At 44.4% G+C, this 17,873-nt stretch overlaps 1 protein-coding gene across 2 annotated transcripts; it reads left to right on the top strand.

The window, feature by feature from the left end:
- Positions 1–46: 46 nt before the first annotated feature.
- On the top strand, positions 47–17,393 carry inpp5jb (inositol polyphosphate-5-phosphatase Jb). Of its 2 annotated transcripts, none has more exons than XM_070964643.1 (13): positions 47–544; positions 5,096–5,604; positions 7,555–7,662; positions 7,925–8,033; positions 10,750–10,866; positions 11,904–12,079; positions 12,342–12,453; positions 12,774–12,883; positions 13,088–13,295; positions 13,621–13,758; positions 13,886–13,969; positions 14,049–14,153; positions 14,350–17,393. In XM_070964643.1, the coding sequence occupies exons 2-13, from the start codon at positions 5,108–5,110 to the stop codon at positions 14,686–14,688; spliced, it is 2,103 nt and encodes a 700-aa protein (XP_070820744.1). In that variant the 5' UTR covers positions 47–544; positions 5,096–5,107; the 3' UTR covers positions 14,689–17,393. The 2 variants fall into 2 exon arrangements, with proteins under 2 accessions (XP_070820744.1, XP_070820745.1); XM_070964644.1 differs by having other exon boundaries at positions 162–544; positions 13,886–13,974; positions 14,054–14,153.
- Positions 17,394–17,873: the final 480 nt, after the last annotated feature.

Genomic DNA, 17,873 nt, shown 5'->3' with positions numbered 1-17,873 from the left:
AGGCGTAATTGCTAGGATGTTTCCCTTCTGCCCGTTGTAGTTCTGTGAGCGTCAGAGACGGACTTCACCGTAGTCGCCAACCTGACACCGTTGGCAGGCAGCGGCTGCTCGTTTCCGGAAGCGCTCTCTCCCGTGCTGTCCCGGACTTTAATTTGAAGGGCACGGGGAAGGAGCAGGAGAGAGGGGACCGCGTGCCGCTGCAGCCTGTGTCTTTAAACGCAGCAGGAGACGTTTGTGTTTGTGAGATGTAGCCTGTCTGACAAATCTGTCGCCAGTATCGCGCCAAGCCCACCTACTCCCGCTCGCTGTCATCACCCCGCCGAGGACGGACGGAAGGAAGGGGCTGGGATGCCGATGGTTTCATCTGGGAGGCGTCTGGAAAGGAAACTTCTGTGTGTTTTTGTTTAATGTGGCACAGAGGGGGACTCTAGTAAATTCACATCTCCCACCGAGGCTCCGGACTGAGCGTCCTCTACATCTGCAGAGACGGTTTCCTCAAGATCCATCCGCTGTTAAAACCTTCAGCACAGAAGAACCAAAACAGGTAAAGGTGATATCAATCAGCTGCGTTACGTTTAGGCTTGAAACCTATCAGAGGGATGTGTGACGGCACAGGAGTTGCTTCAATTACACACCAGTGGTGTTCACAGCATTGATCACCAAGACAGACGATGTTGTTGTTTACTTTTGTTTTTCCCGACATCACCTGTAAAGAAATCCCTGTAAGCTGATCCTCATGATGCGGATATGTTTACATGAAAAGGGATATTGACACAGTGTTAGGAGAGTTGTGTGTTTGTAACCTAACAACGTGATAATTAAGAATAAATCCATCAAAATTAACACCATTAATTCTTGAGTTCATGCTGATGAATCACAATCACACATTATAAATGTGTACACACAGATTCTGGCTCTGCTATTTTCCTCCCCCATCTCTCTCTCTCTCTCTCTCTCTCTCTCTCTCTCTCTCTCTCTCTCTCTCTCTCTCTCTCTCTCTCTCTCACGCACACACACACACAGGCACCCATGTGTCTGAGATAGTATCTGATGGCAAAACACTGAATTAAAATGACCTTCATCCTCTTTTTCAGGCTGAAAAAATTGTCCTTGAAGCAGGAGTGTAATTAGGCCAGATACTGTATCTGCCACTGTCCTCTTTCAGCCGAGACATCACTCATTTTGGTCTCAGTGTATAAATACATACATGTACCATGAGCCAAATACCAGCGCCTGCTACCCTGAGAGCATGCAGCCTGTGTTCTAGTGTTTACATAACAGAGTATACCAGATATGAAGTGACACGTCACGTCAAAAAGCCTTCTTTAGTCATACTTGCATATGTATGTTCGGTCAGATCACTATATCATGCTATGAATTTGCCCTTGTGCTCTACTATCACAGTATCATATAAAGCATATATGCGTTACCCTTACAGTGCCATGCAGTGCTTCAGATTGCAGTTCCATTGTCCGCTTTTCTCATGCAATGTAATGTAATGTGTAATGCACATATCTGTAGCTACACTGGATTAAAAAGCGATGCTTTCCATTTCGGAGCCGCTGCACGCATTACCACTCATCTAACAGGTTTTCTCAGTGATTACTGGACGAGCAACTACTATATTGTTGCTGCAACTTTTGGCAAGTCCGTCTGCGAGCTTTTTTCATTCTTATTTCAAAACCAGTCGCTGTGCAAATAGGAACATGTGGGCAATCAACCGACTCCTGTGTAAGACAGTGTTTTAAATTCATGCACGTGCAGACATTTGTACAAATGCATTGTGTCTATTTTGTGTGCCAGTCCAAGCACAGATGATTTATTTTTATCATCCCTGATGAGTTTTTGTCATTGAGTTTGATTCCTTAGCCAAATTCCTTCACACACAGATTATGCTGGGTTGAATGAAAGCGTGTATCCCAGTTACTGGACATTGTGCAATGCGTGCGTGTCAGTTAATTGGTAAACCAGACGCTGCTTTTGCATCTGAGAACAGCACGGTGACTGTTTCCTCTGCAGAGTCTTTTAAGCAGAATGAAGCCAAATAAATGTTTCCATTTGGCTGATTCCTATAATTGACAGAATCTGAAATTGCAACTTACAATTTAACTTTGCAGTTCAGGCATTTACTTTATGTTGTCAGAACATGCTTTCAGTGTTGGACCGTTAGCAAAATCATTCTGACATCCTACAGCCTTGGCTGTGACCTGATCGGAGAGACGAGGCCCCCTGGATACAGGGGAGTGATCCTCGGTGGCACTAGGACCCGGAGGAGCCATTTACAGCTGTGGCAGCAGCTGCCGGTGTCGTTTCTGTCCGGGTCATCATTAGTATCCCTGTCACAGGGGCATATGGCCCTGGAGGCCCCAAACACCAACACTCTGCTTGGCTGTAATTTCGACGTCAAACACTGAAGAGGTGGGAAAAACGTGATCGTCATTATGGCTGCAATCGCCGTGCCAGCGTAACCACGCAGAGCCGAGCCAAAAAGATAATTCAGGATATAAATGACTTCCCTTAAAGAAGAACGACATGAAATCTGGCTCCTGACTGTTCAACTGACTCGGTCATCCGAAAGTATCTGTGTTGTCAAATAATCCCGTCAGAGGAGCCAAGAAGCCTGGCTAGAGCCTGCTGTTTGGGTTACACTACATCCTCGTGGCTCTCTCAGCTCTCACCCCCTCAGGAGGGTGCATGTAAACACCATGACACATTTGTTATTATCAAATCATTCCACCCTCTCCGAGGCGAACGTGAGTGGAATAAGAAGTGCTACTCTGTCATGACTGTTCCCAGAAAGGCAGATATTTGGCTCCTGCTCTGTCACACATAAAGGAAAGGAACGTTTTTTTTGTGTCAGAAAGATTAACTGCGATATCTCACGTTTTAGTATTTCCTTCTACCATCATCACCTTCGTCCAGTCCTGCGTGCTAGACCTCCCAGTCCCCAGCTATTTTTGTGCAATCAGAAACATGGTTCGAACACGCTCTTCTCCCATGGTCACCTCCTCTCTCAGTCTCCGTTTTTTCCCCATGTTCCCGCACAGACAGATGCACATTACTGCTGATTATGATCTATGTCCAGCTGTTGTGATGGTGGCCGCTGGGACTGTGGCATGTTGACGTCATCGATAGTGACTGTGAAGTGGTTGGCTGAAGGAAACGATACAGAGCACGTCGCCGGAGGAGGACGAGTGTCACCTCACAGAGCAGGGGGGGATGAGGGAGGAAAGGACTGAGATGATTTTAGGTCAGGAACGGTGGAGGCGCTCCGCTCGACGCGTGAAAGGAAAAATGAATTGGTGGGGTGATTCAGTGCCCATGCAGTGAAGGTGGGTGAGATGGAGCAACGGAGTGTGGGAGAAGATGGGGAGAGAGGAAGGATTAGAGCAATGGGACGATAAGCGAGGGAGAAGGGGGATTAAAGCTTGGAAAAATAGACCGTGCCAGAGGGAAGTGTGAGAGGATCAATTTAGAGACATTCTGCGAAGAGACACAGTGTTGTCACTGAATGGGCTGTCTCGCTCGGCTCTCCCTCTCCCTTCTATCGGCTCGTTTTGCACCCACCCACTCCCACGTGTGCCCTACCGTCCTCCCACTCCCCCCCACTACATGCCATACATGGACCATAGGAATACATTATGCCCAGCCAGGCACCAGGTTATTGGTGGACTGAAAGGCAATGTTTCTGGGCACATGTTGAGTACAGAGGCAGCTCTACCCCCTCTGCATGAAAGTCGTGGCCTCCATCCCTTCAAGGTCATGTGAATTATTACGAGAGAGCTCCCCAAGCAGATAGGCCCCCTCTCTCCCTACCCGCCAAGAATATGTCCATAACATCATTTCAGCCACGCGGAGAGCATGATGGGTTAATGGCTGTGCCAGGGTTTGGCTGATAACTCGAGGTTAGGTGACACAGACATTCTTTTCTCACGTGTTTCTCTTCTTCCACCACTGATGGATGGATCTGTGCAGAGCTGCCACAGTGTCAAATCAGCTCTTTTAAGGGTCCACAAGCACAAGAGCGTGTTCCCGTGTCTGCGGCTCATTTTTTGTTTTAGGGATGTAACATCTGAGAAATGCTTTGGTGATGCACAGTTTATGGACTACAGTGTGCCTAATATCTTTCTTCCTTTGATTTTCCATTAACTGTACGACCATATTTCTCCATCTTCGCACCACCATAATTGCTCAGTTACTTAATAAGTTTTCATGAATCCATTGAAGCGATCGCCTCTGATGGAAAATGCTTATTTTGCATTTAAATCAGAAATTGTGAAATCTTTCACAAACTGGTTGTACAGCAGCTTAAACTGCTATTGTGTTCTATCGGTCGGCATCAGAGAGAAGCAAAGCGGACCATTATTTACACAATAACTGAATGGATTGTTACTTGAGTGAATGGGCTGAATTTCCTCCTGCATTTCTGTCCTCCTCCTCTGCTCCCTGTGTCTGTCTGATCCGTGAGCAGCTCCATCTCTCCGTGGTGGTGTTTATTCCGTGCTGTTGACTTTTGCTGTTCTCGACCGTGCAGCGGTTCCTCGTGTTAGTGTGTGGCAGGTGCTCTGAGCTGATATGAACTGACTGAGCATCTCCCTGGTTACTGGAGGACTGGCAGGCGGCTTGGGCACAACTAGAGAGGATCATAGACCGTGTCCAGGCTTTTTTTTTCCTCCAAATCTTCCATCCAAAAGCTCTGGGAGGTTAGGACAGCAGGAGAGTACGTCTCCTGCTGTCTGCGCTTGCTCCCCAGCTGTTGTTTTTATGTATTTTGTTCTTTCAACTCTCTTCTCCTATCAATACCTGCAGCTGTATTCATCTAGGCAGGTAATTGAAGAGTAACAATGGAGGGAGCTGGATGACTCACTCAGTTGTCCTGCTGGGTCAGTAGGGTCTCATGACTCATCAGCTGAACTGACTTGTCATTTGTCAAAGAAGCTGCGTGTTAGTGTTTCAGTGGTAGAAATCTCTCTGAACCTACTCAGCTCCTTTTTAAATGTATTTTCCTTCTCACATTATATCATCACCGCACGGCCACAGAGACCGTGCTCTGGTCTTACAAGTGAAAACATTCTCGTTGTCTCCTTTGCCACAGAAATCGTAAGAAATGGATCGAGACAATCCGAGCCAAAGCCAGACACAAGAAGACAACCCAAATGGAGCGGCAGAAGCTTCAGCAACAGCTCCGGCTCCAGCATCAGGTCCAGCAGGTCCAGCCTCTGATTCCACTGCTGCTCAGCCTGCAGGTCCTGCCAGGCCTCGGCGGCCCCAGAGGAGCTCCAGAGTGGAGGCCTCCCTCGATGTCTCTGAACCCAAAGCCGAACCCGCCCCGCTGTCAAACCAGGAAGAGTGCTCTCCTGATGGCTCCGCGGCAAGTCGTCCCAAACCCTCCCGCACTGCAGCGGTCAAGCCCTTAGGAGAGGGCACCGGGCCCAGCGCAAAGGTTGGCCCCAAAGGTCCAGGCCACCACCCGATTAGGGCTGCCTCTGTCCCCCACCCACCTGTCAGCAAGCCTGTGCCTCCTCACCTGAACCCGCATGCACAGAGAGCCCTCTCTGTAGCAGGTACCGCTGACACGCAGGCCCAGTCTGTGGAGGACTTCAGGCAAGTTCCCTGATGTGTGTGTGTGTGTCTCAGCATTCGTGTCTCAGCATGTCTCCGCATTGTCTTTCATTCCCAGGCAGCCGAGAAAGACACATGTAGCGTTTATTTATATACACTGACAGTCAACACTGCAAGGCTGCATGATTGCAGCCAACATGTCGCCTCAGTGAACACAGTTATTTGTTTCTGTGTCAGGAATCACTTATTTCTTTGACCTTTTTAGGAATCCAACAACCAAGTGAAACTGATTTAAGCCAATAATCTGTCTGTATCAATTTGCACCTTATTCCTTTTCCTTATTTATTCACCTAAAATATTCATTGTTTAAGCAATGTAATCAGTTAGGGAAAATCTAGTTTACTGTACAATGATTCACTACCTACTGAACCAAGGAGTGGTTAGAGACACACCCATAGAAAAGAAGAAACATCCAGTGAGAAAGAAAGCCACAAACCTTTCACAGGCCTAACATGGAAAGATCTTACATAACGTCTATTTCAAGTGTCCTGACAAAATTTGGGATGTTGATATTATTAATATGTTTGGTCACAACAACACATCGGTTTTGTTCTTGATCCCTTTTTAACAGAAGTGTTGTAGCACAGAAAGTCTAATTTAGGTCATTCAGTGAACAAGGAAACTTGCAAACCTGCATAACGTTTATGCTTTGTTCAGTGTATCAGCTGCATGCTGTGGCTGTGAGAAAGGTCTGTTGGAAAGTTTAATGATAACACAGCGAGCACAGTGAGCCCCCTGCTTTTTATAGAACATTTTTGGAAATTTTCTTGGGAGCTGAACATCACGTGTCTTGGAACAACTGTGACACTGGCCCCTAAATGCCAACGCAAATGCTGCCTTGAATGTATGCCCTTAAACACGTGTAGCATATAGTAGGAAGGAAGGGATGTGCAGAATTTCATCTCATTCATTTTCTAAACCGCTTGTCCTGTTCAGGATTGTAGGTGGCGGGAGCCCGTCCAAGTGTACACACTGGGTGAGAGGCAGAGTCAACAGTCTAGCAGACAGCTAACATGCTGTATTTGTTCAGACAAACACATTCTGACATTCACTTTTATATGGGAGATTAAAATTTTCTAATTTACCTCTCTCACATGTCCTCAGACTGGTCCAGAGTCGGCTCGGCTTTCAGAGCCAGTGGATTTTATCCTTCTTGTTTTTAAGTGGCATTTCTAACATCAGTTCTCTCCGGGCACTCCAGCTTCCTCCCACAGACTAAAAACATGCTCATTAGGTTAATTGGTGACTCTAAATTGTCCTTAGTTGTGAGTGTGAGCGTGAATGGTTGTTGATCTGTATATGTTGCCCTGCAATCAAATGGCGACCGGTTCAGGGTGTACCCCGCCTCTCGCCCGTTGACAGCTGGGGTAGACTCCAGCCCCCCCGCAATCCCGAAAGGGATAGTCGGGTAAAGACAATGGATGGATGGATTTCTACCATCAGGGCTTCTTAGGCTGCACACATTATAAAACTACATGATTACGTGATTGATCCCATAATTATCAACATACAAGGTGTGGGTACTATTCCTTATACTACTTGAAATTTGGACCACTACTGTCTGGTAACTGCCCTAATTTATGGTGTTAATTAACCAACAGTAGCTGCTAGAAATCAGCATCATCAGTTTGTACTCTATTATCTGTTCTTTTTATGCACATGAATCAGAATGACAATTACATTATCACAGTTTTGCATAGTGTAATTGATGTGATACGTGGTAATACAATTGTCACACTGACGTGATGTCAAAAAGATAAATTCTGACGTCTTGTGGAAAGAAGGTGAGAGAAAAGCCTACGTCATTGTTATCAGGACAGACGTTTATATATTAAAACAAATGTATTAATACAGAGTCTGTAGGTTATGACACTGAGGTGTGGAGGAGACGAGCGTTTATAAGAGATATTACGTAACACCCTTCTCCAACAGGGTGCACATCATCACTTGGAACGTGGGTTCGGCCACGCCACCTGATGACATCACTTCCTTGCTGGGGCTGAATGTGGGTGATGGAAACACAGACATGTACATTATCGGGTGAGTGTTTTGTGGTGCTCTTCCACATAAGAGCTGAAGTGTCCATTTATGTTCACTTGTCCCACGTCGGCACTGCAGACAGTGCCGCTAATGAGCGGTCAGGCTCAGTTCTGAACCGCACTGATGTCTCTCACCTTATGGCTGCGATTTTCTTCCATTTATAATCCACCCTTACGTTGTCAAAGCTCCCACTCATCAGCTCCTCTTACATCTCTGTGTGCTGATGACCCTTGTGTGTTGTTGTGTGTCATTTATCTTTAAGGTTACAGGAAGTGAACTCTATGATTAACAAAAGGCTGAAAGACGTCCTCTTCACAGACCAGTGGAGCGAGGTCTGCATGGAGAGACTCAGCCCCTTTGGTTACGTGCTGGTCAGTAATGGCTTTTATTACCAACGCATATGCGCGCTCTCGTTGCGACATGCTTAGAAATACACTGCTTACATTGATACTGTATGCATTATGCGATCGCTGATGAGATCTCTGCTTCCTGCTGCTGTTGTGGCTCATTTTGTTCCCTGAGCAACGGATGGGGTGATAATTTGTAACAGGCGTGTAATGTCAGCGTATCTGCTATCTTCTGCTGTCTGCCAGGCTCATAATGCAAAGTCAAGCTCTCGCTGTCTCTATGTGTCCCTCTGTGTGCCTGCATACCTGCCCCTTATGCTTTATCTTTCTATTTAATGATGCCTTCATGTACCCAGTGTGGGTTTCGTGTAATGCACATATTAAATGGGATGGAGCAAATATTTTCTAATATATATTCCATCCCCTAGATCAATTAGGACATTAAAGGCATAGCCATATTTATTTCAAATATTCATCGGGAAGTTAAAACATTTATAAAGAAATCATCAAAAATGTTTATTTTCTCAACAGCTGTCTGGTGTGGTGGTATTTCCCGTGTTTTTCGTTTGTAAGGGCACGCACCATAGCTGCAGTTGGTGTTCGTCTGGCTGCATCTTGGCTCTGTCAGCATGGTGAGCCAGAGAGCGTGAATCAGCTGTCGAGCTGAAAGAGCTCGACAAATGTCTCCCAGGATGCTGTTTTATTTTTGGATCACGTCGTTGTCAGTGTTGATGGGCCTCTGACAGTGAGACTGATGCTGTCCTCCAGCTATCTCATGGTCTGCTGCGTTAGTTTAAACCTTGTTAAAAGCGTCTCCATGTAACCTTTTTGTGTACTTCATGTTGTGGATATTAATGCTGCGAGCAGGTTAAAGGGGTGTGTTGGCTGGAGTTTGTCTTGAGAGGGAGATACACGGTAGTGTCAGTAGGAATCTGTCTCGTCATGATATGGCGGACAGACAAGACACTCCATCACTTCTTCCCACTCTGAGAGAGTCTGCTCACCAACTCTCTTTGTCAGGTTCAAGCTGTAGCTGCTGCAGAGAGCTCACTCAACAGAAACACAGAGCCATCTTTTTTCCGTCTATTCACCACACAGTTGCTGATCGGCACCATCGTTTCCGTTTGAGTAAGCTTCAATTTAGATGCACAAATTAGCAGCGGCAGTTTTTTCTGGCCCTAATCTGTAATTGCAACATGACACACTGTATTGAATGTGTTGCAGCACGGCTTTTTGTATGCCGTGCGATTTATTGGATTGACATTTTCTCCAAATTTGTTGACTGAGCATTTGAGTCATGACACTATGAAGCAGCTAAATTTGCATTTTAAATACTGTGAGACTGTAAAATGTGTGGTTAAAGTTTAGGTTAGGTCAAACTGTATTTCACAGATTAGTAGACACTGGAATAACAGAGACCTGCCTTTTGTTAAAGGTTAAATTAAGTTTTATTTAATTTTTCAGTTAAAAGATTCACTCGTTATGTCAATAGATCACTCTATCTTAAAGTCTCTTTACAAATCCAGCAAATGATGTCTAATGTACACACTGTGTAATGAACGGTGGAAGAAGATGCTGACACTACTGTGGTGGTCAGTATTAGAGACTGGAATGAGTAAGCCTTATTTTGGACTGGACTTCTTCCAGATTCCCAGGCTGCCCCGTTGATATCACACTTGTTACTCACAGCTGATGTCTCCAGTCATGTGTGTGCTGCGCAAGGTCAAACACACAGCGCTGCACACATGCACGCTCTCTCTGCCTCTCTGTCCCACTCACACACACTTGTCTTTTGGATTAGATGTAGATTCTGGTCTTAGCCAAAATGTAGCATGGCAGCCTTCAGGAGCTCCTCCAATGTTCGCTCATGTTGATAAGAATTGCTTTTACATGCATGCAAAGGTGTATTATCTCTGACGTTACACACACACAGATTCGCACACTCATTGTGTCCACACACACATAAAGTCGGTCCACTTTACGGTTCACTAGAATCCATTACGCAACAAAGTTGTTCAAATAGCCAGTTAGTATACAAGCGGGAGGGTCTTATGTCACGTGGAGATGTGTGCCTCCATTACTGCCTGCAGGGCATTTCAGACCGAGTGTGATCATGCTCCTTCGGCCTGCAGTTGGGGGTTGGGATGTGTGGACCGCTGGAGAGAGGAAGAGGGAGGGATGAACATACAACACATAAATATGTACACTTCTTTTTTTATACCACAAATGCCAAAATCTGCATAGCATTATGCATGACCAGAAGCAAGTGCTTGAGATGATGGTGTAGGGCTTGAAGAAGGGAAATGTCTGATCATCAAGCGCCCGCAGTGTGGACATCACACTCCCTCAAAAGAGTGGTTTCTCGCCACAGCGAGCGTCGACCACGAGCTACGGCCTCCCTAATGTGCAGAGCCTCGTGTAAAGTGGTGGGAGAGCTGGGCCACAAGCTCCTGCAGGGGGAAATGGAAATGCAAGGGGGTAGAAAGAGGAGGGAGTGTGAGAGAGGAGGGGAAGAGAAAGTGAAGCAGAGCAGCAGGAAAGGATGCACAGGAAAGCCAGACTCAGCTCAGAGAATTTGTTTATTGAAATTTTAGCGCAAGTTAAGATGCTTATAGTTACCCCGAACTGTATAGCTGCTCTCATTTCATAATTATGCAAAGCATGTCCTCATAACTCTCACTGTGTGCCTATTCATGTGTTCCTATTTTCTCCTTCTGTCCCTCACCTGTCTGTCCCTCAGGTGACCTCCCAGCGGATGCAGGGGTTGTTATTGCTGGTCTTTGCCAAGTACTTCCATCTGCCCTTCCTCCGCGGAGTCCAGACTGAAACCACCCGCACTGGCCTGGGGGGTTACTGGGTGAGACGGCGGCTGACTCCATTCTGTGATCAGCACTGTGTTATGAAAACTTTACACATGGAAGATTAGCTGCACAAAGGACAGCATGTCTGTCGGAGGGACATTGTCACTGATACCTTGACAGAGATCTGGGAGACACTGCTTTTCCACTACAGTTTCTACACACATATACTGCTTCATCTGTAAACAGCGCCAGTTGTTTGCTTTGCCCAGAGCTGGTGAGCATCTGTTTGTAATCTGGTGCAAATGACATGAAAGATTAGAGCACACCGACCATATTATCAGCGTCTTGTTACTGGTTATTCAAATGCTTTTCATCTATGAGACTAAAGATATAGATGTTGATGTTTAACAGCCAGCAGTTATTCATGCTCATAAAGCCAAGCATAATAAAATTAACAAAGGGCATACTGTAGTCTGGGAGTACTCCTATATTCAGTCATGTTTCTTGTATATTGCCTGGTATTAGAACTAAGAAGGAACCAGTCCATAAGAATTTTGTTTAGAAGAAACAGTTAAAAAAAAGATGTTGCCAGGAACTCAGATCACAGTGGATGTCTGTCTGTATTAACATGATCACTGAGGGCTCTAATACATTTCTGAAAAGTTATGTCGTTCTCACTTTTAAGTATAAATAATCCCCGTGTGAACTCAGGCATCGGCTCATTCTGCAGCTTTTACACTGAAACGTCGTTTGTGTTTTAGTGGGTCAGAGCAGTGCGAGCAAAGAACAGCGGGAAGGAATCTGCAGACTCATCCTGCCGCCCCGCTGTGCACTTTACTGTTAGCATTAAGTATTGATGATGTTCTTCACTGATTTTTAATGAGTAAACTTCCTGTTTGTCTGGCACAGACACACATACCACTCAATACAGTGAAAGCACTGACATACAGTCTCTGCAAAGGCACTTTTCAATTCATTCATTTAATTTTACTACCAGAGAAGTGATGAGTAAACAAACACAGCAGCCGTCAACAGTGTGCGCTTTGCTCTCTTTAACGTTATTTAACTTCCCTTCTGCTTGTCGGTGTTACAGGGGAATAAAGGTGGTGTGAGTGCCCGCATGTCCGTGTTCGGCCACACCATCTGCTTCCTCAACTGCCACCTGCCGGCTCATATGGAAAACTCAGATCAGCGCATGGAGGACTTTGAGAGCATCCTGCAGCAGCAGCAGTTTGAGGGCCAGGCTGCCACTGGGGTTCTCGACCACGAGTAAGTCAGCACACAATCACAGACACACACACAGTTCTTTGTATCTGTCTGATAATCAGTAAAGAAATCTGGTAGAGCCTTTGCACCCTGATACATCTGTGACAAACCATGCCAGACTTGATTTCTCCATATTCATGTTTTATAAGGGAAATGGTGTAACAAATGGTGTCACAGTACTTTTGCAATCAGCATTGCAAAAGTACTTCTGTACTTGCACTTGTTTGAATTTGGGAATTCATGAAGTGACTCCTTTTTTTTACAGTGTTGTGTTCTGGTTTGGGGATCTCAATTTCCGCATTGATGACCTGGATATGCAAGTGGTAAAATCAGCCATCGATAACAACAAGTTTCCGATGCTGTGGGAGAAGGATCAGGTAAAAATAAAGGCTGCTTAATATGCTGCATGATGACTGCAGCTGATTGGGTTAATTTTATGTTTCTACACTGAAATCTTATCCAGAAATGTTTCCCAAAAAGCTGCTCATTCTAAGATCATAACTTTAGATCAGAGTTGTTAAAAAGTCAGGAAGTACATCATAAAATGCCTTCTGTCTTTGTCTGGCGGACTTCGTAGTGTGTAAGTAACGCCACAAGAGGGCAATAGAGACACACATTATCCTCTTAAAAGAGCTGTCATTTAAGTGCCAAACAGAAATCCTCAGTTTGTGATGTCTGCTAATTCTCACTGTTACAGCTCAATATGGCCAAAGACAGCGAGACAGTGTTGGAGGGTTTTCAAGAAGGGCCACTCAAATTCCCTCCCACCTACAAGTTTGACGTTGGAACACATACATACGACACAAGGTTGGTGACGCCAGGGGTGCCGTTATGAATTCTAGGCCACTGCCCAGATATCACAGAGTCTGGCTCGGTAATACTTCTACTCTCCGCTCTGAAAGGTCCTCAGCAGCCCGGGGGAGAATGAAAGTGCCTCTTTTTTCTCTCCATGTACTGATTCTAAACAAGATGATACCTCTCTCTCCTCTCCATCCCTCTCTTTCTGTCCAGTGGGAAGAAACGTAAACCTGCTTGGACCGACCGGATCCTGTGGCGCCTGAGAGCCACCGCACCTGCCGGCCCAGCTCTTGCCGCTGGGAAGCGTGGCTCCATTTCTGGGCTGACCAGCGGGGCCAAAGTGACCCAGCACTACTACCGAAGTCACATGGAATACACTGTCAGTGACCACAAACCAGTCTCCTCCATCTTTACCCTGCAGGTGAGACACATCAGGGTACACTGCAAAGATGAAACTGCTTAGACCTTTACATTTTTCACAATACTGGTGAAAATGTAATACTTAATTTCAGTTCCAGTACCAAAATTATATTCTTTTCAATACCTGAGTTTGACAATCAAACAGCAATATTTAATGTTGTCCAAACTTAAACTGCTGTGCAATAATTTAAGTAATATGCAGTCCAAAGTTAACAAAGTTATGGAGTAAATTGGGAAATACTGAGTACTGAGGTTACTCAGCCCTCATTATCGTTTAAGTTTATCTTGCAGTATTTTTTTCTGTTTATGCTAAATGTTCTCTGTAGTTCCCGTACAAGGTGGATATTCCCCTGGTCACACTCATTGTGGAGGATGAGTGGAATAACATTGCTGATGCCACAGCAAAATTCAAACTGGCGCCCAGCTTCTCTCGCAGCTCCTGGGACTGGATCGGACTGTACAAGGTAGATAGAGTCTCACCTCTGCTGGCCTAATAACATGCAGCGTTCGTCAGGGGTAGCATAACAAATATCTCTGTGCATTACCAGTTTGAATCAAGTGATGTTGGTCATTGTGCTGCTGCCCCCCTAGGTGGGTTTCAAACACCATAAGGACTATGTGGGTTATGTGTGGGCCAAGCAAGAGGAAGCTGACTTTCATCGACAAGAACATCAGGTAACCTGGGTGCGTGCTGAGTTCTCTTCAGAGCAAATTTTCTTTGACATTTAATAATGTCTGACTAACTGTTTTCCAGGTAACCTTTACTGAGGAGGAATTGCCCAAAGGCTCAGGGGACTTTATCTTGGGTTACTATAGCAACAACATGAGCACCATTGTGGGTGTAACAGAGCCATTTCAGGTAATCATAGCTCTAGCCCTGCTTTCTTTAGGTTGAAACAATCAGATATATTATTTGACAGAGGGAGACTTCACATACTGTAACTGCTGGTGTTCCCTGCATCTGCGTCTTTACCCCTACTGACATTTCACTGCTCTTTCTTCATATTCTACCTCCTCTATCCCACTCTTATCCTATTTCTATCCTTCATCCTCAGATCCAGCTTCCCACTTCAGGGCTTGACAACAGTTCTTCAGACAGCTCTGACTTCAGCTCTGAAGATGACAGCACTGTTGTCCTCATGAAGACAAGGTCCCGCAGTCCCAGCCCTCGCAAGAGCAAGCACCGCAGCCATCGCAGCGGCAGCCCCAGCCGCAGCCGCTCCAGCAGCCCTGCACAGGGCAAAATGAGAGCGCTCAACGTCACGGATGGTTCCCCATCCAGCACCAGTACAACAGCTGTGAGGGAGTCCACAGGACGTCCAGCAGAGGGCAGCAGCGACCAGGTGTCTGCTCCTGGGGAGAAAGAAAAAGACACAGGGGATTCAGGGCTGTGATGGACAACGAGTCCTGCTGTTATCACAGGTCACATAGCCAGCTGTTGTGTCTTTAATTCAATACATCCATACACTGTATGTTTTCTGTAATGAAAACATACAGTTTCTGATGCCATCCTTTTCAGGAACAGCCATCTGGTTTGACCAGAGGGCTTACTTTGCCTTGAGTTGTTCTATTAAGCTGTGCACATTGTATATTTTTTATTTGTAAACCTTTCACTCTGTCCTGTGTTTGTTCTGCGTTTGTCCGTTCTCAGGTGTGGACAGTACAGGGAGCTGACACCTTGCATTAGGAAATACTCAAGGATTTATGGTCATGTAGAGTAAAAGAGTTGTTACTTAATAGGAACCATCCTCCCTGTATTCCAACGATGGTTTGAAACTCTGCGCTGATGTATCAGTCATGTCAGCAGACTGCATACAGGCATGAGGAAACACTTTAGATAGAGGGAATATGTCATACTTGACACAGACATTGCTCATAGATCACTAGATTGCTTTAGATGTGGAGCATGTATCAATTACAACACAGATTTGCTCAGACCAAGAGTATCATAGAGACATAGTGAAAGATGCATTTTATGCCAAAACATCCAACAAAGCATCACAAGCTCGGTCAACAATCACTGACATTATTCGTTTGTGCAAGTCTGCAAATGGAGATAGCCATGCGGTTTGACTTGGCAGTATGGTTCTGCTCTCGTAGATATTCCCTGCTTTGGAAATTCAGCGCACACTACACAGCAACATGATATACAACATGCAGGTAGCATTTCAATTGGTCCACCAATGGGAGTTGAGTCCTTCCAGGGTGCATAAAAACAGAGAAGAACCAAAGTAGAAGGAGACTCTTAGGGGCTTAGGGGGCTTGGTCTCTAATCAAAGCAGCAGAGCAGCACATGTCAGCGTAGCTAGTGAATGTGAGCGTAAAGGCCTTTAAATAGACCACCAAATCAGTGCAGTTGGATGTGATGGGTGTGGGGGCTAGCTGTCATTAGCCACTGCATAGCTGTCTTGCCAGAACAAGTTCATGAATTGTTCAACATTAACTCTGCTGGGCCATCTACAGTAGGAACCCCTACAGCAACATCGGACCCAGAAAGTGTTCAGTATCTTGCTTTGAAATGGGCCTTATGTAACTTTTCACATTTACTCAGAATACAAAAAAAACACATTTGTTTTTCAATCTGTTTTTTAATACATATTAAAGTTTTGACTGATAATCAATCTGGATATGTCTGACAAACGGGAGCAGGAACTCTACTATGTAGAGCTACGACAGCGCTTTGCATTATACTGTAAGTGCTATAATACAAAGCTGACATGTTCCACTATTGTGAAATATCACAACACTGAGTGATATTTCAAATAAATGAAATGGTCATATCTATTTATTATTTTAGTTTTGACTTTTTACTTTTTCCTTCTTTTTGAAGATAACCATTCCTGTTTGTGTTTTATCTCGTTCAGATCCTCGCCCACTGATCCTGGTGATTAGCTGACATTTACATGAGTCGCAGTAGTCGTGTTGCATTCCTACCCTGTGACCTCCGATGCCCCGTCTTAGACACTTTGTACTTCTGGGCTGTTAGCGTAGGACAGTGTATACTGTTGTAGCTGTGACCTCAGTGTGTATGTCTGTAATCAATTTTTGTGTGTATGTATTTTTATGGATGAGTGCGTGTGTGCTTTGGATGGTGGCGGTTGTGTGTGTGTGTGTGAATTGGGTGTGACTGCTTGCATGGTTTGCTGCTGGACATACTGTACATTCCGGTACTGTGATTTTCGTGCCGTAAAGTGCTGTTTTTGACTCCTCTTTGTTATAAACGTGGCTGTTAAAATTGTTAGAAAAACATGGTAAGGACAGTATAAAACTTTAACTTCAGTATAAATGTTAGGAGAAGAACATACAGGACAGTTATGCTTGCATAAATCTGAAATTGTTTCAATCATTTCATAGTGCATTCATGTATTTTCTTGATTTTGAAATGAAAAATCTATTGGACCTTTGTGTAGAGTAATATGTTTAAAATGTTAAAGATTGTATGACTTTGTCCTACTTTAGGTAATTTAGATGAGTATGATCAGTTCTGCAGTCATGACTCGTGACTATCTATTGTGAAATGTTGATGAAAAAATGCTCTGTCTACAGAATGTTATTGTTTTGTAATGATGTGGCTAAAATAGAAGAAACATGTATGTAAAGGACTAATATTAAGTATGTTAGAAAACACAAAATAGAAGACAATCTATGCCACAAAGATTATTTTACTTAAATTATGTATTTATTTTCTTATTTAACTGTTAAATGAGCCTGAATTCTGCTGGCCAGTGAGGGAGCATTAATTTCAATGGAAATGTCAAAATGATATGAGAGAATATTGATAATTATTTTCTTTTCTATTAGGAACTATGAAGAGAGAGTTTGATTTCTCCAGTTTCCATTTTAGTAGAGTCAGATCAACTGTTTTATTGTCTGAAGTGTAGATTGTTTAGTCTACAGGTCTTTGTAAAATTGTGAATGAATTGTACAACAAATATAGCAAGACTGTGAGATACTGATAGCTGGAAATGTTTTTTATGTGTGTGGAGTCATCTGATCAGTGAGACGACAAGGTTTTTTTTAGGGGTTGCTTGCTTTGTTCTCCAACCCAAAAACTAGTGCAACACTGTCCAAAGAAATAATATACTCCCCTTCAAATTGTGCTGTGTGTGTCCCGAGTCTCTTCATTGCCATTTCTTGAAAAATGGGTAATCGGTAATCACAGGTTTTTTTTTTATTTGTTTTTGTTTGTGTGTGTGTGTGTGTGTGTGTGTGTGTGTGTGCATGTGTGCGCGCGCGCCTTATATTGCCTTAGAATGTGGCAGTGGCCTTAAAAAGAGGATGTGACTCCCTGTGAGAATGCAGTCTGAGCTACTAAAGCCTTTGCACAAATTAATTCAGGTAATATTGCCATTATGACTGTGAAGGTCATTAATGGTATCAGCTTCAATTATGCAAAAGAACGGACTATTCAGTGATAGCCAGTATTAGAGTCCACCTCTAGTCTATTATTAATCATCTTAGGATGCCAACTAGCTCTTTGTGATTTATTATTGTTTAAGGAGGAAGTAACTTACTATTTTTGGGTTTCTGAATAAATGTGGGCGACAAACAGAACAACGCATCCTGCAGAAGGCAACAG

Source organism: Chaetodon trifascialis, chromosome 6, assembly GCF_039877785.1.
Source record: "Chaetodon trifascialis isolate fChaTrf1 chromosome 6, fChaTrf1.hap1, whole genome shotgun sequence".
Lineage (NCBI taxonomy): Eukaryota > Metazoa > Chordata > Actinopteri > Chaetodontiformes > Chaetodontidae > Chaetodon > Chaetodon trifascialis.
This window is presented reverse-complemented; position numbering and strand designations above follow the sequence as displayed.